Source organism: Ctenopharyngodon idella, chromosome 20, assembly GCF_019924925.1.
Source record: "Ctenopharyngodon idella isolate HZGC_01 chromosome 20, HZGC01, whole genome shotgun sequence".
NCBI classification, from domain to species: Eukaryota; Metazoa; Chordata; class Actinopteri; order Cypriniformes; family Xenocyprididae; genus Ctenopharyngodon; species Ctenopharyngodon idella.
The window spans coordinates 32,547,289-32,571,060 of NC_067239.1; the positions used below are offsets into that span (position 1 = coordinate 32,547,289).

The 23,772-nt window shown below is 38.0% G+C and overlaps 2 protein-coding genes across 3 annotated transcripts; both read left to right on the top strand.

Moving 5' to 3' along the window:
- Positions 1-473: 473 nt before the first annotated feature.
- arf6a (ADP-ribosylation factor 6a) lies at positions 474-2,267 on the top strand. The gene is made up of 2 exons (XM_051874342.1): positions 474-701; positions 826-2,267. The coding sequence occupies exon 2, from the start codon at positions 1,177-1,179 to the stop codon at positions 1,702-1,704; it is 528 nt and encodes a 175-aa protein (XP_051730302.1). The 5' UTR covers positions 474-701; positions 826-1,176; the 3' UTR covers positions 1,705-2,267.
- A 5,289-nt stretch (positions 2,268-7,556) lies between these two features.
- LOC127501947 (E3 ubiquitin-protein ligase pellino homolog 2) lies at positions 7,557-22,944 on the top strand. Of its 2 annotated transcripts, none has more exons than XM_051874304.1 (6): positions 7,557-8,115; positions 12,719-12,848; positions 12,948-13,049; positions 14,414-14,611; positions 14,689-14,919; positions 16,539-22,944. In XM_051874304.1, the coding sequence occupies exons 1-6, from the start codon at positions 8,042-8,044 to the stop codon at positions 17,136-17,138; spliced, it is 1,335 nt and encodes a 444-aa protein (XP_051730264.1). In that variant the 5' UTR covers positions 7,557-8,041; the 3' UTR covers positions 17,139-22,944. The 2 variants fall into 2 exon arrangements, with proteins under 2 accessions (XP_051730264.1, XP_051730265.1); XM_051874305.1 differs by having other exon boundaries at positions 7,570-8,115; positions 14,734-14,919; positions 16,539-22,811.
- Positions 22,945-23,772: the final 828 nt, after the last annotated feature.

Genomic DNA, 23,772 nt, shown 5'->3' on the forward strand with positions numbered 1-23,772 from the left:
CAGCATACTGTAGTATTAATAAGAGTGTACTGATAAACTGTAATAAAATGTAGTATACATTAGTTTTTACTACAGTAAACTGTAGTGTATTGTAATTTACCCTATAGTTGTAGAAAACTTGGGTAAAGTAATTTGTGTATAGTACTATAGTTATATACCACAGCAACTATAGAGTTAACACAACAAATTAATTCAACTACTTTTCTATAGTAGTATTTTTTCATTCATTTACACATTTCATAGTCATAAAATATTTTTTTAGATCTGTACAGAAAAACCTAAATGAGAGATTTATAGGTAGCCTAATAACTTAGCTTTATGTAAATAGCTATATAAACAAAACTTCCCGAGGAGAATGGTTAATTTTAATGTGTTATGAAGGTATAGCAAATACCAGTGTGTTTAATATTAACTACGACATCGCTGACGCAGCCGCTCTCTGTCCAATGGCCGAAACACGCGTCATGAATATTAATCGCAGAGCCTTCGCCGTAGTAGGATTACGATCCGAATGCCAAATGGCGCAGTGCGCCTGAGCGAGAAAGAGAGGAAGTAGCGGCTGAAGCAGGTCCGCACCTTTTCCGGTAACACCGACAGCAGCAGTAGCAGCAGCACGACCGGGGCTGAAAGAAAGAGGGACCGGAGAGGAAAGAGGGGACAGAACCGACCCGGGGTGCGAGAGAGGGGGGCTGTTATATGAGGTAAAGCAGCGCGCGCTGTCGCGCTCACGCGGTCGCGTTTAGTACGAGTAGGGAAACTACACGAATAAAGTTAGTTGTGTTGGACACCCCTCCCTTTTCTCATCCGCTTTCTCTTGTGTTTCAGGGACAGAAGAGGGGAAACTCGGGATGAATCGCTGACCTTTGGAGTTTTTTGGAACTGAACTGATGATCTGAAGTGTGTCGGAAGGGAATGAGCGCGAGCGAGCGGCGACCCGACAGTCGGTACACAAGAAGGAAGTCAGATAGGAGAGGCCTGTGACAGATCTATACTTTTTTATGCATTTTGAGGTCTATGCACCCTACTGCATTAGAGTAATTCTTTTTTAAAAAAAAAAAAGCAAACAAAGTTTAGACTTGATGCACGCATTATTTCTGTGACCGAACGCAAAGCTGCAGGACCAAAAACACACTTTCCTCCTCTTGCAACCAACATACTATATGCACAGCCAACAAAATGGGGAAGATGCTTTCGAAGATCTTTGGCAGCAAGGAGATGAGAATATTGATGCTTGGACTTGATGCTGCCGGAAAGACGACAATCCTTTACAAACTCAAACTGGGACAGTCGGTCACGACCATCCCGACGGTGGGCTTCAACGTGGAAACCGTCACCTACAAGAACGTCAAGTTCAACGTCTGGGACGTCGGCGGTCAGGACAAGATCCGGCCCCTGTGGCGGCACTATTACACCGGCACCCAAGGACTCATCTTCGTAGTGGACTGTGCGGATCGAGATCGGATCGACGAGGCCAGACAGGAGCTGCATCGCATCATCAACGACCGCGAGATGCGGGACGCCATCATCCTGATCTTCGCCAACAAGCAAGACCTGCCGGACGCCATGAAACCGCACGAGATCCAGGAGAAGCTCGGCCTGACCCGGATCAGAGATCGCAATTGGTACGTTCAGCCGTCCTGCGCTACGACGGGCGACGGACTCTACGAAGGGCTCACCTGGCTCACGTCGAATTACAAATCCTAATGCGGGCGAAGACTAGAAGCAATTAACCAATAACTATTTTGATTTCGTCTACTTTTCTTTCGTACGTCCATTCTTTGCTTTCAGCACTCTGTATAGTCCTTCTGTTACGTTTGAATCTCCGTAAAGTATTACTTTCAGAAGCTGTGGGAAGGGTTTTTTGTCTGAAGATCCAGTTGTTATAGTCCAAAAATGGCAGCTTGTTTGTTTACCTCTGTGCCATCGCGTATATCGAATGTATGGAGAATAGCTGCAGTGCAGAGCATTCAAATAAACACACAAAACCAAGCAGAAAGAATTTGTTTTCCATGAAGAAACTGAGCGTTTGATTACATTTACATGTTTAAATCCAGGAGATTTATGGGTAATGAAAACAACTTTAGCTTCTTGAGTGTTTCTGAACTAATCCATTATAACCCGTGTTTGTCCAGGTTCTGGTACCGTAAACTGCACAAATCACCCCAAGCCTCTTTTGTCTCCTGCTAAATTAATGCTTTGTTTTATTATTTTGACATATATGATATGCTGAAGAAATAATAAAATCTATCTATATATATCTATACATATATATCAAGTACAATGTGATCGTATCTTCATATCTATGGCATTTTTCACAATGCATATTGTTTCAGAACAGCTTTACAGAAAATGCAATGTTATAATTTAGGAAATACTCCATTGTCACCATGTGAAGAATGTCTGCTCGAATGCAGAATGTCGTGAATCTTCAACATGTGTTTTGGTAGAAGGCCTGTTTTCGTATGTATATCTGACCCTGTGAGGTGAATTAATGATGACTTCTTTGGTTTCAGGCTCAAATGATCCTCCATTTCCCTCTGTTTTCACTCACACGGAGCACGTATGAAAAGCGTGTTAAAGTTCATCATAGATTAGAATTGCTTCGGGCGGCGTTCATCAATAATATTTGTTGAAGCACATTTCAGTTCATGTCCTCCAGAACGCAGGAGCTCCTGTAATGCTGCTGTTTTACAATCCATTTGAATAACAAACATTTCAAAGTTTAATTTAATGCAGTTTCCTGGTACACATCGCCAATGATTTCATAACTCATATTTGAATGTTTAATGCACACCTGATCTGTTCACATTTGACTCTGAAATTAAAAGGGAAAAATAAGAAACTGGCCTGGTTTCACATTATTAGGACAGTAAGTGATTTCTGAAGAAAATTGCTGTGTGAAGTGGGCCAAATCACACTTGTAGCCAATCAGCAGAAAGGGGTGTGTCCACTCATAAGGGGGGAGGTGCCTGTGTTGCATAGGGTGTTTGTGAATTTGGGGGTGGAGCTATCAAGATAGGGGTGTGATCCTTGCGTTGTTTGGTGATTTCAAATATCAACAGCATTTTTCAGAAATCACTTACTGCACCTTTAAGTAGCTTTTAGAAAAAAAACAATACTGGTGTGCATCTTGAGACAAACGATGGCACTGACATATTTTAAGATATGCTGCTTTAAGTTAAAATGCATTTTAGTCTGAAATTGAGTTTAAAATTAAAGCTTTATATTGCAACTATATTTTAATGACAAACACACTTGTGGATAAAATGTACAAAATAATCAATAGGTTTATTTTCTTAACGCAACAAATGATTTCTAACTGTGGTTTGATGTTGTGAAATGTGACCTGATGTCTGCAGCAGATTTGGTGAACTCATCAGGTAATTACAGGGAAGTGAAGCATGACAGTGTGGAAACTGAGCAATGATGTCAGACCTGAGAGAGGCATGAGATGACACCCGGATGACACAACCGCAGAAATGAGCTCCATCTCTCTACTGATCAGAAACACACTGCTGTTTGTTTAATGCAGGGGTCTCCAAACTGGGTTCTGGAGGGCCACTGTTTAGCTCCAACTCCAATTAAACACACCTGAACCAGATAATCAAGGTCTTACTAAGCGTACCAGACACTTCCAGGCAGGTGTGTTGAGGCAAGTTGGAGCTAAACTCTGCAGGACCCAGTTTGGAGACCCCTGGATTCGTGAGATGGACTGGAGTTTGACACACTAAAGCTTTGCTGTCTGTCTTTCATTTGTAAATACACAAACTACTATAAGAACATTTTTTTGCATTATGGTCAAAAAATGCACTTGCATTTAGACAAAATGTGGCTTGAAAGGAGCCTTCCTTTGGTGCAGATTTGTGCATTATTCAGCGTTTGCAAATATTCACAAATTTTACCATTTTATTTTACAGACCTTAAAATTTGTCATGGAAATTTCAGCGGTGCATGTTTTCTCGTTACGCACAGCACTGAAAAAAGGTTCAGTGTGGTTTGTGGTAGATTTTCCAAGACTTAAGTCGTGGGGCGTCTCCTAATCGACACTCAATAATATCTCAGTCAACATCTTGACCCTCAAAAACCTAGTGTTCCCTAACCTGACTTGCTGCAGCAATAACCAGAGACTCCAGTTTTTGTTCTTCAAAGCTTTAATCACGGCTGGGAGAGTTCCCATCAATTCCAGAGAATCTCTCCCGAACAAAAGGAATACAGCAGGTTTTATAGGATTTCAGGTTCATTTCACAGTCAGTATGGCATGATCTATTACTCATAATCATCAGTCTCAATATGATTGGTTCAGATTTAAGAAAAACATCTCAGTTCCTCTGTCCTGCTTACTGGCAGAGTAAATTTAGATTAGAACTGAATCTCAAGATCATCAAAAAATATCACCGGGTTAATAGTTCAGATTACTCAATAGGTTAAAACAATTTTTCAAAGACTATTTTTTATCCTTTATCCTCCGCTGTCTAGCCAACACAGCAGAATTTATCCACTTGTTACACTCAGTCCTAGTGACTATTTCTCTATTTCAAAGTTAGCTTATTAGGCCTGTAGAAGAAAAGAAATGTTAGTTCATTATTGATTAGTTCAAAATTTCCATCACAGGTTCTATATAGAACACTTTATGCCAAAAAGGTTCTATATAGAACTTTAGGGTTCTTGATTAAATTTTTAAAGGACATTTTATTCCAAAAAATGTTCTGTATAGAAACTCTAGGGTTCTTGATTCAGTTTTAAGGAGCACTTTATCCCAAAAAGGTTCTATAAAGGCTCTATAGGTTCTATAAGAAGAAATGTTTTAAATGATTGCATAATACTTTCATGTTTATTTCATTTTTTTTTTCTAGTGATGAAGTATGTTTACGAGCCATTTAATTCAGAAAATGTAATTAAAAATGAATGAATTAAATTTAATTAATTAAACCTAAATACATAAAATGACCCCATGATGGGATGATTCTCTATATGAAGTGCCTGACGGAACCCTTTAAGGTTTTCGTAGTATTATCAATATTTGGAATCTTTTCTCTCCTAATTATTCATTCGACCCGTATCCCGCTCTCAGTGATCTTCTGGTCTGTAGAAATAGCTCAAGTCTGTCCTATAATGTGAGTTAAAGTGATGCTTGCATCAGAAAACACCCCTAACATGTGTTCAGGTTTACCGAATGTTTCTGGGAGGATGTTCTGTTCTCAACACGAAGACTTTATGGAGTCTGTGGCATGTTCCCAATGGTTTCTTCACCCATTTTCACGCCCCCTGTTGTTAATCTGCTTTCAGCTGGCGTCTTGTAAACAGAGAAATCTCAGGAACCTCAGATCCAGTCCTTTTATAGTGTTTCTTGAGTTGCTTTTCTCCATCGGAAACATTGCAGCATTGATCTCTGCCATATTTGGCGGTGATAAAACTAAATCATAAAGTTTTCTCAGCAGTGAACGTGATGTAGTTGGACTGTAGATAGAGCTGAGTCAGACCAGACACTGATCCACCGTCCCATTAGAGTCGCTCAGGACACCATTAGCATGTGTTAGTGTTAGTGCACACGTCACAGACTCCGAACGGCTCGCACACGCATGAGGCGCAGCTCCGTCTGGGGTTTCACTGTGAAATCAACAGGTTTTAATGCTCAGGATATTCAGTTCAGCACATGAACCGTGAAGGTTAAATGTGTTTCATCATCATGAAAATAATGTCCAAATGCATTGCTGTAAAAAATGTCATCAAAATAATTTTAGCTTTACACGATTTGATTTTTAAATCAGTTTAAAATTACTACAGGCAATTGGATTGTACTTAAAAATTTAAAGTCGGTATGAAACAGAAGTTGCGCTGGTCTTTTCTTCCCTAGGGTGTCGTATATCTGAGTGAAACGCTTCTCAAACAAGAACAAATGTAGGGCGGGGCTTGATTTTGTCTGTGGGGAACTGATTGGATGGTTGTGGTTTGCTATTGGTGGATCTCATGTGAGTGACAGGTTGCCCCGCCCTCGTCATCAGAGAAGAGAAGAGATGCTGCGAGAGGGAGGAGAAGATATTCTGATTCAAGATTACGAGGAACATGAATTTAAAACAATACAGTTATATTTTTGGTAACAATTTACAATAAGCTTTCATTAATATGAACTAACAATGAACAATTCTAGCATTTATTAATCTTAGTCAATGGTAATTTTAACAATTTGAAGTAACAAAACCTCATCATAAATTGCTTTAAAAAATTGTTGCTCATTATTAGTTCATATTATCTAATGCATTAATGAGAATAAAAATTAATACCTTATTGTAAAGTGTTTCCAAATTTTTATTAATATTTAAAATTTGTTTATATTTTTGTATTTTCCATTGTAATTTTAGTTTTGCTTTTGCCATTTTTATTAGTTTTTATTTTTTGTAAACATCTATATTTTCGTATACACATCTATATAGTTTTCATTTTTTATATTTTCCATTTTCATTTTAGCTAAAGTTTTAGTAATTTCATTTTTAGTAGTTAGTGTTTTTTATAAACACAATTAATATTTTTTTATTTCAGCTTTAGTTTTAGTTATTTTATCACATCAAGTTAAACTAAAGTTAAAATAAATAAATATATATATAATTTTTTATTTCCATTTATTTTATTTAAAGTAACTCAAATGTTTTATTTGTGGTTAAAACACAACACACATGATTTAGTGTTTGGGGTTTGTTCAGATCACTGACATAATATGCCACATACTGATAAAATCATATTTACTGTAATCTTGTTTCTCAGGGATGGTTTCTTTTGTTTCCGTGGCGACTAACTGCTGCTATTATTGTGTTCTAAAGCAGTTCTTTACAGCAAACAATCCAGAGGAAGGAGAGGAAGTCGTCCTGAACTCTGTTTCCTTCCTTCCTGTTGAAGGAATGCAGCAAACATGCTATAGCAATCATAAATAATACATGCAGCAGGTATTATTTCTTATATTATATTTACTAAGTCACTCATTAAATACAACTTGCAAAAAGTTCTTCAAGCAAAAGTAAAATGAACTGAACAAGATTTAACATATATTAATTCTTATAGCATCTATTTCGAAAAGTTTCCATGCTTCACACTAAACATATACAACAGAAAATGATGTGTGTAATTATACTGCTTAATCATGTTGAGTTATTAATACTCAAAATGTAATTACAACCACTTGATGTTTTATATTAATGACCACTGAAAGTGCAGCAGTAACTTCATTAAAACAGCAAGAATAAAGAAAAAAGTTAATTTGAGTTTAATAACTATTAGTTTTATTAATGCATATTATTTTATTTAGTCTTTTATTAAAATGAAAAACACAAATAGAAATGTTCTGTTGCCTATAACGCAAATAAATGATGCAAACAATAAAAATGTTGTTTATTACATAAACAAGTGGTAATTTCCTCTTTAATATTAATATTACATTAGCAGTATTTGTTCGATCACGATGTGCTTCATAGTTCTAAAACGATATTTAGTTTCTCATACTGGATTATGTTAGACTTCAGCATCAGACACAGTTTTACTCTATTTTACAGTGACGTAATGCTCAAAGGCAATCCGGGACACGTCATTGCGCGCAACACCGAGGGGTGCGCGCGCCTCAGAGATTTATGAATGAAAGCACAAAACGTCACGTTAATCCTTCACGACTGTCGGTTATACAAACTAGTCGAATAAACGTCATAAAGTCAATGATGTAGAACCGGCCTGGACTCAGAGAAGCGCGCTGAAACCGTGCGCGTCCCCCCCGCCGCACACATGGCACGTTCCACTCCGCCGCGAGCTGTTCTTTCATCCGCCACCGCTCATTTCTGGACCAGATGAACGGATTCGCTCCGAATTTTCACGCTTTACGACCCACGGAAGAGCCATGCGCTCGAGACGGCCCGTCTGTGGAGATTCACGCGCGCTTTCCGTTTAAACCCTTCGCTTCTCATCGACATTTGATCTGTTTGACAGACTTGCGCGGCTCTCCGGGGCTCGATCCGGTTGTGTGACACCGAGAGCGGACCAAAGTGACGGTGGGTCCAGTCCCATGTTGCAGCCGAACCAGCACGAACATGCCCGCTCAAAAGATCCGGTGAAATACGGCGAACTGGTGATTCTCGGGTGAGTGATGCGCATTTACTTCAGCAGCTCCGAGATTCACGATTATGTGGGTTTGTTACAATGTGGCAACATTGTTACATTTAAACGAATTTGTTACAGTTTGACAACATTGTTGGATTAAACATATTTGTTACAATGTTGCAACATTGTTACATTTAAACAAGTTTGTTATAATGTGGCAACATTGTTGGTTTTAAACGAATTTGTTACAATGTGGCAACATTGTTACATTTAAACAAATTTGTTACATTGTGGAAACATTGTTGGTTTTAAACGAATTTGTTACAGTTTGACAACATTGTTGGATTTAAACATTTGTTACAATGTTGCAACATTGTTACATTTATATGAAAGTGTTACAATGTGGCAACATTGTTGGATTTAAACGAATTTGTTATAATGTGGCAACATTACATTTAAACAAATTTGTTACAGTTTGACAACATTGTTGGATTTAAACGAATTTGTTACAGTTTGACAACATTGTTGGATTTAAACATTTGTTACAATGTTGCAACATTGTTACATTTATATGAAAGTGTTACAATGTTGCAACATTGTTACATTTATATGAAAGTGTTACAATGTGGCAACATTGTTACATTTAAACAAATTTGTTACAATGTGGCAACATTGTTGCGTCATCACGAGATAGCCTGACCTATAATGCAATATATTAAGCGTATTTTCATCACGTTTACATTATAACAATCAATTACGTTAGTGTTGTTAACATCATCGTGGCTGTGATTAACAGTGTTCTGAATGGACGGCAGAGGGAGTGAACCTGTCAATGAAGTTATTAATTAGTCGTCGACCGATATTTGCTGATATGTCGACGGATATGCACATGAAAAAATAAGGTGTGAAGGAAATTTAGACAAATGCACTAACATTTAATGAAAACAAACATGTTTAAAAGACACTTAATATTCAGTAATATTATGGATCTGACGGCACTGATATCAGATGAGAACTGAACTGATCTGAATAATGACTCTATTATCTTCTGTAGAGCTGCTGTACAGCTGAATCTGAATTAGTCTCATATTTGATGAAGTTTGCATCATTGATTCTGTTTTGAAGCTGCTTTTAAACAATCTGTACTGTATAAAGCGCTGTAGAAATGAAGCAGACTTGACTTGACATGTCCGTACATTCTGTAAGTTAAGCAGATAATCTCAGAATGGCTGAATTTAGCGTAGATTAGGAAACAAAAGAGTTTTTGCTTGATGAATCGGTCGATGATCACTTCACAATGGCCAAATATTATCAATCAGTCAATCAGAGTTATTAACAGAGGCTCATAGTTGAGCACAGCTGTGAGCGCGTGACATAATCCACTCAGGAAATGAGAGCGTAAAATGTTTCCGCCCACACGTGTGTGTGTGTGTGTGTGTGTGTGTGTGTGTGTGTGTGTCTCATATCAGGAAGTGCTTCTGCACCAGGAACTCCTCTAATATCCACACAGACACTCTGCTTCATCATGCTTCACCTTCCTCACATGATCTGACCTAGTGCAGTGGGAATCAGACCGCTTTCAACGCAGCTTCACAGTAATAAACAGGAAAAATAATGATCAAACTGAGTCATAATTTGCATAAGGAAGCTCCAGTGATGCTGCTCTGGTCTACATGCATGAAGGATTTTGTTGAAGTGCAGCTTTTTATTATTCGTTGTTCTTGTATGAGAACAGTTTGAAGTGAAACTTTAGTATTATTATAGCTCATCCTGCTGCTGTTAAAACATTGAAAACATTTAAAACGTTCTACATCCACACTAGCGTTTTCCTAAAGTTTCTCGTCCACACTGAAACTTAAATAATCTTTCTAAGCATGTATAAAATGTAATAAAAGCTTACTGAGATGAAACTGAGAGACTAGATGTAATAAAGTTCTTCTGGCAGTATCAGCAAAATATCTCGCATCTTAAAATCGCCATCTAAAACACAATCGCCCTCTTTGCGAGTAAATGTTCTGTCATCTCTGCAGGAATGTAATATGAAGATTATACAAAGTATTATTTATTTTTAACAACACTATGAAAGTGAATAACATATATAAACATATCTTTGGGTTAATGTTGCCAAGTCCACTGTTTTCCCGCAGAATTGGGCTACCACGGGTTGTTTTTTTTATGTCTCGGGTTGAAGCGACCCCAAATAACATAATATTTACCCCCCAGAATGCAATTTTTACTTGGGAACCCCACCTGAAACATTAGTTTTGGCTTAGTTTTGAGTAGCAATTGGGCGGGTTTTGTTGTGAAAACCTGGCAACCCTGCTTTGGGTGCAATTATATGCGTCACATGACTAAACGTGTGTCATGGTTTTCAAATACCTCCGTTTTCACAGTCCAAACCACAATGTGAAAACTGCGTTTTTCAATGTTAACCATTTCAAAAAGCTCGCGGGACAAAATGCGTCTCGCTAGTGTTTCCATCCACCTATTTTTAAGTGCATTTTGGGATATCGCATTAAAAAAAGCGCCGGATGGAAACTCAAAGATGCGCATAAATTCTAAAAGTTGCAGTGGATAAATTTTTGTATTCGATAAACTACACTGGAAACACATTTACTGAATAAAACCCTTCACATGACTTTGTCTCAGCAGATGCTGTGATTGGATAACTGCACTAACCAGCGGACCAATCACATCGCAGCATCTCAAATGTTGGTTTGGTGGTTCTGAAACGTCTGAGTCAAAGTCTGTCATCAGAACGATTTGGTTTAATTCCCTCCAGAAGCGTCTCACACGCCAAACACCAGCATCCGATCGCATCTCTTGAACACACGGGATGGGAACAGCGCTTTATTCGCAGACGTTTCATGCGATATTCCAAGTTAAATTCGCAACTTTGGATGGAAACAGAGCTAGTGTGAACAGAAGGACAAAACTCAGACAGAAAGATGCTTTTTCCAGATGAATGTAGATGTAGCTTAAGTGATCAGATGCACATAAAACTGGTGAAAAATCCCTCAGATTCGCACTGAAGGAGCTGAATAATGACACTATTGTCTTCTGTAGAGCTGAATGAACTGCTTTGAAACCATCTGTATTGTATAAAGCGCTTCATTGATCCATATGCGTTTACCTCAGTGGCAGGTCAGCATGTGACTATATACAGAAAAGGGAAGCGTTTGAATATTTCATTGTGTGTGTGTGTGTGTGTTTGCGTGCATTCATGCGAACTCAATCTCTGCTGTGACCGGTCTCAGTGTACAGTGCTGAAGTGGCAGTTTGACCGCTGTAGTCACAGTCAGGCTTGCTTTACAGCAGCATCTCTGCCACATATGAGTATTCATCCGCTCATATGCCCTGAAATGCTGTGGTTTATATAAACGGGTGGCAGTATCACACGCTCTGAGCCCAGCTGTGCCATTGAAACACAACACGCCTCGTTCTCTCCTCGAGTCTGAACAAAAGCGTCTTTCTCTTCTGGACGGCGTATACTGAGGTTAGTGTGGCAGATCAGAGCTCGTTAATTAGCTTATTATGGGCGTCACATGCATGCGATTGCCTCCGAATATCCTCAAATCTCTTGACTGAACTCTTGAGTTTTCAATGGTCTTAAATGGTTAGTTCACCCAAAAATGAAAATTCTGTCATTAGTTACTCACCCTCATGTCGTTCCACACCTTTGTTCATCTGCAGAACACAAATTAAGATATTTTTAATGAAATCTGAGAGATTTCTGTCCCTCCATTGACAGCTATTCTCACTTTCAAGCCAGAGAAAGGTAGTAAAAACATAATTAAAGTAATCCATGTGACTCAAGTGGAGTAATCTTAATTTTATGAAGCGAAGCAAGTGCTTTGTTTGTGCAAAAAAACAAAAAAGAAAGTGTAGCGATGGTCCAAAGAAGACGAAGATGATTCGAAAATAAAACAGGATTTATTAAAGTGCACCTATAATGCTCCTCTCACAAGATGTAATATAAGTCTCTGGTGTCTCCAGAATGTGTCTGTGAAGTTTCAGCTCAAAATACCCCACAGATCATTTATTATAGCTTGTCAAATTTGCCCCTATTTGGGTGTTTTTGTGTGTCCCTTTAAATGCAAATGAGCTGCTGCTCCCGGCCCCCTTTCCAGAAGAGGGCGGAGCTTTAATAGCTCAACAACAACAAAGCTGGAGAATCTCACGCAGCCAAAATGACGAAAGTGTTCAGCCTTACATTGTTCAAACCGGAGTCGACACTGATGGAGAGACTCAGGAAGAAGTTACAACTTTTAGACGTTTCTGAATGGTTAGTGGATAAATTTATGTAGTTGCTGTGGAGTTGATTCAACTCATCCACTAGCATGTGCCGTCATGTTCATCTTTTGTGTTGAATTGACCCTCGTTTGTGAAGCAGTCCGGCGTAAAATGACGGCAGGTCAACAACACTCTACTACAACAACTCTTCCTCTTCTCTAAAGCAGCCCAACATGGCCCCGCCCCCTTCACTATAAAATTCACTATTTTAATTGATTTTACCAGTAAAATGTCTTGATCTAAACAGTTAATGTAATGTGCAGTGTGATATAAGATGCTGTCAAACCGCTCCTCTCATTGCTGACGAGCTCAAAATCATGTTCTGGTGTAATGTGAGTGTGTTCTGCAGGTATAATGGCTCTCTGCCGGGCGGAGACCGCGGCCGCAAGAGGAGCCGCTTCGCTCTTTACAGGAGGGCGAAAGCCAACGGCGTCAAGCCCAGCGCGGTGCACATCCTCAGCAACCCTCACGACAGCAAGGTGCGTGTTTTATTCAGCACACCGCAGGTGCATTGAAGGACACCGGCCGAGGGAAACGCCTCTGGAGGGTTAGTGACACTGCATGACCTTTCGTTGCAGGCGGTGAACAGCAGGGGGCAGCACAGCATCTCCTTCACCCTCTCCAGGAACCAGACCGTGGTGGTGGAATATTGCCATGACAACGACACCGACATGTTCCAGGTGAGTCTGTAGAACATCATGTTCTGTTGTGATCGAGTTCTGGGTCAAAACTGACCCTAATTGGATTCAGTGAAAATCACAATAAATAAATAAATAAATCAAACGTTCATAATTCCCACACATTACAAAAACATAAACGTGAGGGTCAGGGTTAATATCATTAACTAAAACATTGAAATAAACTAAAATAAAATGTAAATATTAGATTTTAAAAAACTAGAAATGTTCCAGTTGAAGCTCTAAAATTACTGGAAATAAATAAAAACTAAAACTGAAATAAAAACAAATAATATGAATATTAAAAAAGAACAAAAACTGCTAAAAATGACAATTACTAAAAAATTAAATTAAAATTGAAAAATGAAAATATAAAAATAAAAGGTAATTCAAAATATTAATATAAAATATAGTTGTGTGTAAATAATACTGATGATTTTAAAACTTTTTCTAAACAAAAAAAAAAAAATCAGGTAAAACAGTAAATCTTTAACATTAAAGTCAGGGTTAATATCACTAACTATTTAAGCGAAATAAAGCTGAAATAAAATAAAATATAAATATTAGATGGAAAAACGCAAAATAAATGAAATTCAGAAATGTTGCTTTTGTAAATAAACTGAAATAAGGTTTAATTTGTGTATTTCAGTTTTAGTTTTTATGTATTTCCAGATTTTTGCGCTTAAATAGCAATATTTAGAAAGAACAACAACTAATAAAAATGACATAATTACTAAAAAGTATATAAACTTTGAAAAATTAAAATATAAAAATAAAAGCTGATTCATAATTTTAATAACTATAGTAGTGTATAACAAACACTGATGAGAATATATGATTTTTAAAACTGTATTTAATATTTTTCTAAACATTTGTTTGTGAATATTATAACACATTCTAAATGTTTTAAATGTGAAATTTTGATTTGTTTTTTAATATCATTATTTCTGAATGGTGCATCATGGGTTAAAAGCATCTGCCAAATGGATGAAAGTAAATACCCTCAGAGGAACTGACAAAACAAAATACATAAATACTTTATCCATGAAATCTTCAGGTCAGATTAACATCACAATCTAATGGAAATTTCGTTCATGACCCTAAATGACAAACATTCTAGATTAACCAGTATTTTTAACTAATATTAACTATATTTTCGCCCGGCTCTATATATAAAATTGGATATATAAGTATATGCATAAATATATATCAAATCTCAAATCTCAGCGCTTTATTGCTGCAAAATAACAATATTATCACCCAGAACTGACCTGACTATTTCCGACAACTCAATAATGTGTGACACGGAAAACAATATAAAGGTCACATGAAATAAGCGACTGTGAGTCTGATCTCGTGTCCTGCAGATCGGCCGCTCCACGGAGAGCCCCATAGACTTCGTGGTGACGGACACACCGGGAGGATCCAAGGAGGGCGAGGACTCGTCTTCGGCGCCCAGCACCATCTCCCGCTTCGCCTGCAGGGTCGTCTGCGACCGCAACCCTCCGTTCACCGCGCGGATCTACGCTGCTGGCTTCGACTCCTCCAAAAACATCTTCCTCGGGGTCGGTATCTATCCTGGGAAAGACACTGGACACAATCATCAGTTGGATAGCAGCCACTAATATTGTAATGTTTGTAGTCGTTTTTCAGCTCATGCACTAGTCGATATGCATCTCTCATGCAGGAGAAAGCAACTAAATGGAAGAATCCGGATGGTCACATGGACGGACTCACAACCAATGGCGTGCTGGTGATGCATCCGCTGGGATTCCCAGAAGAGCCCAAGCAGGGCCTGTGGAGAGAGATCTCGGTGTGCGGAGACGTCTACGCCCTCAGAGAGACCCGATCCGGCCCGATCCGCGGACAGCTGGTAAATATGACACACATCCCGATTTAAATCCTGAGTGTTTGTAACCTCGAGTTAAATGATGTGCTGACCTAATAACAGCCACATCTACTCAACTCTGTGAATCACAATCGCTCGTAATTACTTTGTGAACCACAAGAGCGCGCTGATGGCCTGCGCTTCCGCACTTCAGCAGAACGACTGCTAATGTGATTTACAGCTGCGGTAAAAGCTCTCTGAATGATGGGTAATCTGTGAAGGCGCTTTATTCAGCTGATTACTTCCTGTTTATATCCAGTGTTTGCTCTTGTGCGTGAAGTGTTTGGTGTTAAAGATCTGCAGATCACTGAAAAAGAAATATTTTGAAGAGATGAGATGAACCGTCTGTGGTACGGCAGCACAAATTAGCCCAAAAAATTGACTTGTGTATATATATCTTATATATTATATATTTATTTATTTAATATTTAATTATTTAATATTTTCATATATATTTAGTCATATATAGTCACTTTTTTTGCTAATTTGATATATTATTAATAAATAATATAATATTACTATTGTATTTAAGAAAGTAACAATAAAATAATAACGATAATTAAACAAAATAATATAATAAAGTTATAATAAAATTTTATTTTACAGTACAACTGTAAAATAACAATACTAATATTTATGGCTCTTAATTTCTTCATTTTCAAATTTTGTAAAATAGAACAGTTGTGAATTAAAATTACTATTATTATTAATGTATTTCTCTTAAATACTCGTTTTTTTATTTTACAGTAAAATATAATAATAATAATAATAATAATAATATTTCTTTTAATTCTTAGTTCATTTTATATTTTTTAGAAATTATTTAAGAAAATATTATAATAGTTTATTTTACAGTGCAACATTGATTTAACATTTAAATATTAGTATTGTAATTTTACAGTTGTACTGTAAAATAAACTTATTTTATTATAACTTTATAGTATTTTATTTAATTATTATTTTCATATTACTTAAATATTAACAATAATATTGCGAAATATTACAAAATTATTATTATTGTAAAATAAAATTAATACATTGAATAAATATTTTTTATTTTAAAGTAAAATATTACAACAGTAATATTTCTTATTTCGTTTCTTAGTTATTTTTATATTTTTATTTATAAATTTAAGAAGATAATGTAATTTATTTTACAGTACAACATTGATTTAACATTTGAAAATGAAGAAATTAATTAGTATTGTAATTTTACAGTTATACTGTATGAAATTTGAACTTTATTATATAATTTTATTTAATTCTTTTCATATTACTTTCTTTAATACTAATATTACATTTTACAATAGTAAAATATATTATCATAATAATGTAAAATAAAATTAATACATAATGTAAATTATTATTATTATTTTTTTTACAGTGAAATATTACGATATTTGTTTCTTAGTAATTTTTATATTTTCATTTAGATGTAGTAATAATAATAGTAATAATTATTATTATGACTTTATAGCCATATTGATATATAATCACAACATTTTGGGCAAATTGTGCATCTCTACAAACAAGCACAGCAAACCTGAACTTTATTTTCAAAGCACAATCAGTGTGCAGCCCTCGTCACCGGTGTGTGTTTGCAGGCGCAGGGCGAGAGCAGCGCGCTGCAGGACTGCTCTCTGGTGGATCTGTGCGGAGCGACGCTGCTGTGGCGCACCGCTGAAGGTCTGCTGAAAGCGCCCACTCTGCGGCACCTGGACGCCCTCCGCCTGGAGCTGAACGCCGCGCGGCCGCAGTGTCCCGTGGGCCTGAGCACGCTGGCCTTCCCCAGCCTCCCGCGCAGCCACAGCCTGGAGGAGCGGCAGCCCTGGGCCTACCTCGCCTGCGGACACGTCCACGGCCGGCACGACTGGGGCCAGCGGCCCGAGCGCCACCGGGAGCGGGAGGAAGGCGCTTGCGGCGGGACGGGCGGCCGGCGGGAGTGTCCGCTCTGCCGAACGGTCGGGCCGTACGTGCCGCTGTGGCTGGGCTGCGAACCGGCCTTCTACGTGGACGCGGGCGCACCGACTCACGCCTTCGTGCCCTGCGGCCACGTGTGCTCCGAGAAGACGGTCAGGTATTGGGCCGAGACGCCGCTGCCTCACGGGACACACGCCTTCAGACCCACGTGCCCGTTCTGCTCGGCCCCGCTGTCGGGCACGCCCGGGTACACTCGCCTCATCTTCCAGGGGCCGATCGATTGATGAGGGGGCCGAACGAGGGGACGAAAGGGGTCGGGAGTCTCACTACAGGTCAAACATTGGGAATAATGTTTTTGAAAGAAGTCTCTTTGTTTATTTGATCAAAAATACAGTAAAAATTGTGAAATTTTATTCCAGTGTAAATCAGCTGTTTTCTATGTGAATATATAGTAAAGTGTAATTTATTCCTGTGATCAAAGCTGAATTTTCAGCATCATTACTCCAGTCTTCAGTGTCACATGATCCTTCAGAAATCATTCTGATATGATGATTTGATGATCAAGAAACATTTCTGATTATTATCAGTGTTGAAAACAGTCATATTTTTATTTTTCAGGATTCTTTGATGAATAGAAAGTTCAAAAGAACAGCATTTATTTGATATAGAATGATATATAACATTATAAATGTCTTTAGTGTCACTTTTGATCAGAATTAAACTGCTAATTTATTTATTTTCAAGTCTTATTTACCCCAAACTTTTAAATGTAGGTGTCAATTTCCACAAAATATGACTGTTTTCAACATTGATAATAATCATAAATGTTTCTTGATCATCAAATCATCATATCAGAATGATTTCTGAAGGATCATGTGACACTGAAGACTGGAGTAATGATGCTGAAAATTCAGCTTTGATCACAGGAATAAATTACACTTTACTATATATTCACATAGAAAACAGCTGATTTACATTGGAATAATATTTCACAATTTTTACTGTATTTTTGATCAAATAAACAAAGAGACTTCTTTCAAAAACATTAAAAAAACATTAATTATTCCAAAATTTGACCGGCAGTTTAAATGTGACATATAAAAATATTAACACGTGTGCTCATAGTAGCTCGGCGTCTATGAATTATGCTGCCTTTAAGTCATAAACACATGAATATCGCCAGTGTCATATATATATCTTTATTTGAGTGTCAACTATATGAGTTTGGGGTGACAATTAATAAGTTAAATGTTAACTGCAGTTAGTCACACCTAAAAATGATCATTCTGTCTTCTTTTATCTGCTGAACACAAAAGAAGATACTTCAAAGAATTTTCAGTTTTGGTTCCCATTGACTTCCATTGTATTTTTATCCATACAATGATTACAGAATTTTTCCGTTACTAAGTTTTCAGTATCGTGACTGCAGTTCTGATGCTTACTTTTCTGGTAACAAGCTAATTTTGCCAAAAATTATCTCTTGAAGGTTTGTAATGCAGCTCTGAAGCTGCAGAGATTCCCGACCCGTTTCGCCCCTCGACGGCCGACACTCTCTCCGTACATAGACCGAACCTCAACATCTCGCACAACACACACTAGAAAGTACAAACTCCTTTATTAAAACGCTTGTTTTCAGCAATAAACACAACTAGAAGATCAACCAGAGAGATGCAAGCGGTTCGAGCCGTGTACTTCCCTCAACCATGGATGAACCTGGCCTTCACCCGAAGGGCTTTACTGCTCACTAGTAGTTCAGCCCTCCTGATTTCTGTTTCTTTTCCTTTATTTTTAGAATGTTTTAGCATTTAATGACAGTTGTAGCTGCAGTATATGCCGTAGTCGTTTGAAATTGTCAAGATGTCATATTTTTCTACATGACTGTGTTACTAAGCTTGTTTAGTAACTTGTTTTATATACAAGTGTTTCACATATAGCAGTATATAGATTATATATATAAATATAAATATATATATTATTTTCTGTACATGATATGATTTGAGTCCAGGAGAGTTTGCTGAAGAAGGAATGCCTCACTGTGCCGACACGCGTCCCGTATGATGAATGTACGATTCCGGCGCTTCGTTACCGTCTACGATCTCCCTGGTGCTAACGACGATTTCAAACGATTCTTTCACGCTAAACTTCACTGATTGTTTCACTTCAGCGCTTTATGATAACTTTCATCAATACGTCATGAACAAATGCTCAGATAAGAAGCGTTTACTAATGCTCTGTTGACTATCAGTATTACAATGAAAAGGTGCATCATGGAACCATTGATGCCTATAAAGATCCTTTATTTTTAAGAGCAGTTACTATATATTTAGGGGCCAAGCACTGAAGGTGTGTAGACGCCTCTTGTATCCGTTCTTCTTCTTCTTCTTTTTCCGCTCTTGAGTCTATGGCAGCCCATAGAACCGCTTGCGGGAGAGTTATGAAATTTGGCACACAGAAAGAAGACCGTCTGAACTGTCACCATACCAAAATTGGAGACTCTAACTCAATCCCTTTAGTGCCACCAACTGTCCAAAATGTCACTTACATTTGTGCTAATAACTTTTGGGACGGTAAGGGCTTTTTTCTTCTGATTCCTTGGCTCATGACGATTCGATTGCACCTTATTTTCCGTCATGAAAATGTCATCATCTTCAGACCTTGCCAACAAAACATTATGGAATTCAAGTCGATTCGTCCAACCGTTCTCGAATAACGTGCGATTGAATTCGACGAAGTGCCCGCCAAAATAAACGTGAGGCTATATCTCCGCAACGCTTTACCGTATTCTCCCCAAACTTGGTGTGTGTTATGACAACCATGACCTGAGGCTACCTGCACCATTTCAGCGCAGTGCCACCTAGAGGTCAGGAGATATGAAAAATTGTAATTTTGCTTATAATTTCTGAACGTTTTGACCACAAATCAGACTGCTCTTGAGTCTATGGCAGCCCATAGAACCGCTTGCGGGAAAGTTATGAAATTTGGGACACTGATAGAGGACAGTCTAGACTGTCACTGTACCAAATTTAGAGTCTCTAACTCAGTTCCTCTAGCGCCACCAACTGTCCAAAATTTCACTTACATTTGTGCTAATAACTTGGGACCGTAAGGGCTTTTTTTCATCCGATTCCTTGGCTCATGGCGATTCGATTGCACCCTATGATATCACTTTCCGTCATGAAAATTTTTCCACCATTTAGAATTTTCTGAAAACCCTACTTTTTCGAACTCCTCCTAGAGGGTTTGTCCAATTTGCATGAAATTTGGTATGTAGTATCTACTCACACTAGGCTGCTGTTCTGATTTTCATGAAAATTGAACCAGATCATCTTCAGACCATGTCAACAAAATGTTATGGAATTCAAGTCGATTCATCAAACCATTCTCGAATAATGCGCGATCGAATTTGACAAAGTGCCCGCCAAAATGAACGTGAGGCTGTATCTCCGCAACGCTTTAGCATATTCTGCCCAAACATGAGACAACCATGACCTGAGGCTTCTTGCACCATTTCAGTGCAGTGGTCTTAATAGATTCCTTGGGTCATGCTGAGAACATAGATACCAATTTGCCATAGTTGGCTGAACTTCCTGTCCACCATTTTGATTTTCTTTAAAAACCTACTTTTTCAAACTCCTCCTAGGCCGCTGCTCTGATTTTCATGAAAATTGAACCAGATCATCTTCAGACCATGTCAACAAAATGTTATAGAATTCAAGTCGATACCCAAACTTCAACGCAGTGCCACCTAGAGGTCAGGAGATATGAAAAATGGCTATTTTTGCTTATAACTTCTGAACGATTTGACCAAAAATAGATTCTCTTTAGATTCGGTGTAGCATGTCGAGGCGAACGATACCCAATTTTCCCATATCGGCCATTTTGGGCATAGGCCATTTGTCATAAAATGCTATATTTTACAAACACATTGGCGTATCGTTACGAAACTCGGTATGCGTCTTTGGGACCATCCCCTGACGGTGCTCAAAATGTTTTGGGGCAAAGTTATAATGACATTTTCAAAAATGGTAATAACTTTTCATTAAATTAGCCTATTGTAATGATATATTTTTTGGGTCATGCCAAGAACATAGATACCAATTTTGCCATAGTTGGCTGAACTTCCTGTCCACCATTTTAATTTTCTTTAAAAACCTACTTTTTCTAACTCCTTCTAGACCATTTGTCCGATTTTCACCAAATTCGAGTCAGATCATCTTCAAACTGTGCCGACAAAAAGTTATGGATTTCGTTTCAATAGACAAAACCGTTTTTGTATATTGCAGCAACAAATTTGAGGCATGTTGCCAAAATTACTCTAAAGGCTGCAATGCTTTGGCATATTGACACCAAACTTGGCATGTGTCATTGTCACCTTGCTCTGACCACACCACATCAATTTAGTCACAGCACCACCTATTGATCAAACGAGATAAACCATTAAATCAAATTACAAATGACTGTATTTCAGCCTTTTTGCCTAAAATCATCTTAATATACCTTTAATTGCTCATTGTTGCAGTTGGTCTGACGCACGCAGCCGTGTTGGCAGGACTTATCCTGCCTTCATGCTTGGCCCCTTAATTGCTGCTCGCAGCTATATTTACATTTGCATTCATGCATTTGGCAAACATGTTTATCGATTGCATTGTATTCCAGCCATACATTTTTTTTAATTAATGCATTTTATATGCATATAGTTATTAGAGTGGACGAGAACACCTCAGAACACCTCAGCAACTCGTGACACACTAGATGCATGACATTATAGTGCAAAAATGTTATTGATGAAAGTTATTTTTATAAAGTGTTACAGGTAGTCGTCACACATATGCCTGCACACCTCGCACTGTGCATCTCCAAGCATTATAAGCTAAGCACTCGACAAAGCTTCGTATTGCAGGGTTTAGAGATCGAACAGCTCTACTTTACCTCACAAGCTATAGAAGAGACCTCAGTTTACGACCCTATTTTTACCCTTCGATAAAACCGTTCGGATTATTTTTCACCTACGTCGTGTTCCCTTGATATAACGAGATGGTTTAGCATGAATCAGGTTATGCATTCTCAAATTAATGCAATAGTTCACCCGACAATTGTTGTGTGCTCGTTCTGAACCTGTATGCACTTAGTTTTTCTGTGGAACTAAAAACATAAAAGGATACATTTTGAAGAAATGCTTCTTCTTGATGCAGCTCTTTTCCATGCAAAGGACAATTTTTTAAAATAAAAATCCATATGCACAATATTTCAAGTTATATATGATGCTTTATGTGAGAAACAGTCGCTATGCACTGATTCATGTTCATATTAAAAATGCTGCATTGGTGCATCGCGCCACGTTTGACATCATCAACACTAAAATGCTGCTGATTCTCAGTGTCGTCGCGCAGAAAAGAGCTGCGTGAATGAGATGATTCATAATCCATACGGGTTTGGCTCGACATCACGTTTTTGTCGCTTTAATCTGGACGTGTTGCTCGTTCTCTGAGACTGAGAAACAGTCGTTGAAAGTCTGTGTTAGTTAGACATTAGAATCTATGCTGATCCGCGGCGTCTTGTAGCAGAAAATCCAACTCTGTGTCCGAGACGGACGGTTTCTACGTCTTCCAAACGACCTCCACTCCCATTCTCGACCTCAGGTTTACACTAGTCGAAGTTTACAAATGTTGGTTAGCAGGGTTAGGACTGTCGAACGTGTGCCTGCATCGGGGTTTTCCGTCTCAGAGGTCAACGGGAATGGCATTTCCAGTGCAAATTCAACTTGTGTTTGTTCAGTTCAGTATTTGAAAGTCAGTAGCTCTGAGAAACGGCGGACAGGATCGTCCTGAGGGACTCGTGACTGATCTGCTGTCATTCAACAGTTTGAGTGTTGTCTGTTTTGTTGCTTTCGAATGAGATGTGAAGATACTGCACCTTGTGTTTGACTCACTGAATAAAACCTCTATCTCAGACACGAATCCTGACCTTTGACCTTTCCACTGCCACAATGCACTTAAACCTGTACGAGCGGATCCAAACTGATGCTTAAACTCAAGGTGCACTGACAATCACAAATCATCACGTGAATAAAAGTGATCTTTTCAAAATGCATACAGGCTTTTTTAATTCTTTACATTTTATATTAGTTTTTCACTAATGTGCATAATTTCTAGATTGATGCAAAAGGTAAACACAGTTTGCTGTGTCTTTTGATTCTCGAGAGCTCTGGGTTTGTATTATATGGCAGATATTTCAGTCATGTTTCATCTGTAACATGGTGTTTGCACTAATAAACAATCAGTAGGCCTCTGTGAAAGTCACTGCAATGATGGAATGACCGGTTAATGAGGGTGAGATTGCATGTATCGACCAGTAGAGGCCGCTGTCGCTCTTTTAATCACTACATGACAGCGTCACTGCAGCCGTTTGACGACCGTTGGGCGGATAATATCGACTCAGACACAGGTGTGCAATTTTAACTCTCTCAGAGCCTTAAAAGTTAGACTTTTATGAATTATCATATATCCACCTTTTTCCTGACGAGCCTACTGTGTTTTGAATTATGGGTGACACTTCCGGTTTGGGTAACTTCCATTGAAAAAGACTGAAACGCATAATTTCAAATTATAAACCTGAACTACAAATAATTCTTATCTGTTAGTTTGACTGAATGAGCTGTCAACTTTCCTATTTTTTTCCTACTTTCCTATCGCTATTTTAGTGTGAGTATAATAATATCATCTCATTGTACCCAGTTTTTGAAAAAAGCGTATTATTGCGTTCATAGATCGAACAATTCACTGATTGTGTACAGTTTAACGGAAGTTACAACCATAATTTGCGCAAATAAGCGTCAATTAATACGTTTCTAGATCTTTTTCTGATTTATTTTTTAATTTATTTATTTTACCAAGTCGAAGAAACCAAGTTATTTTATTT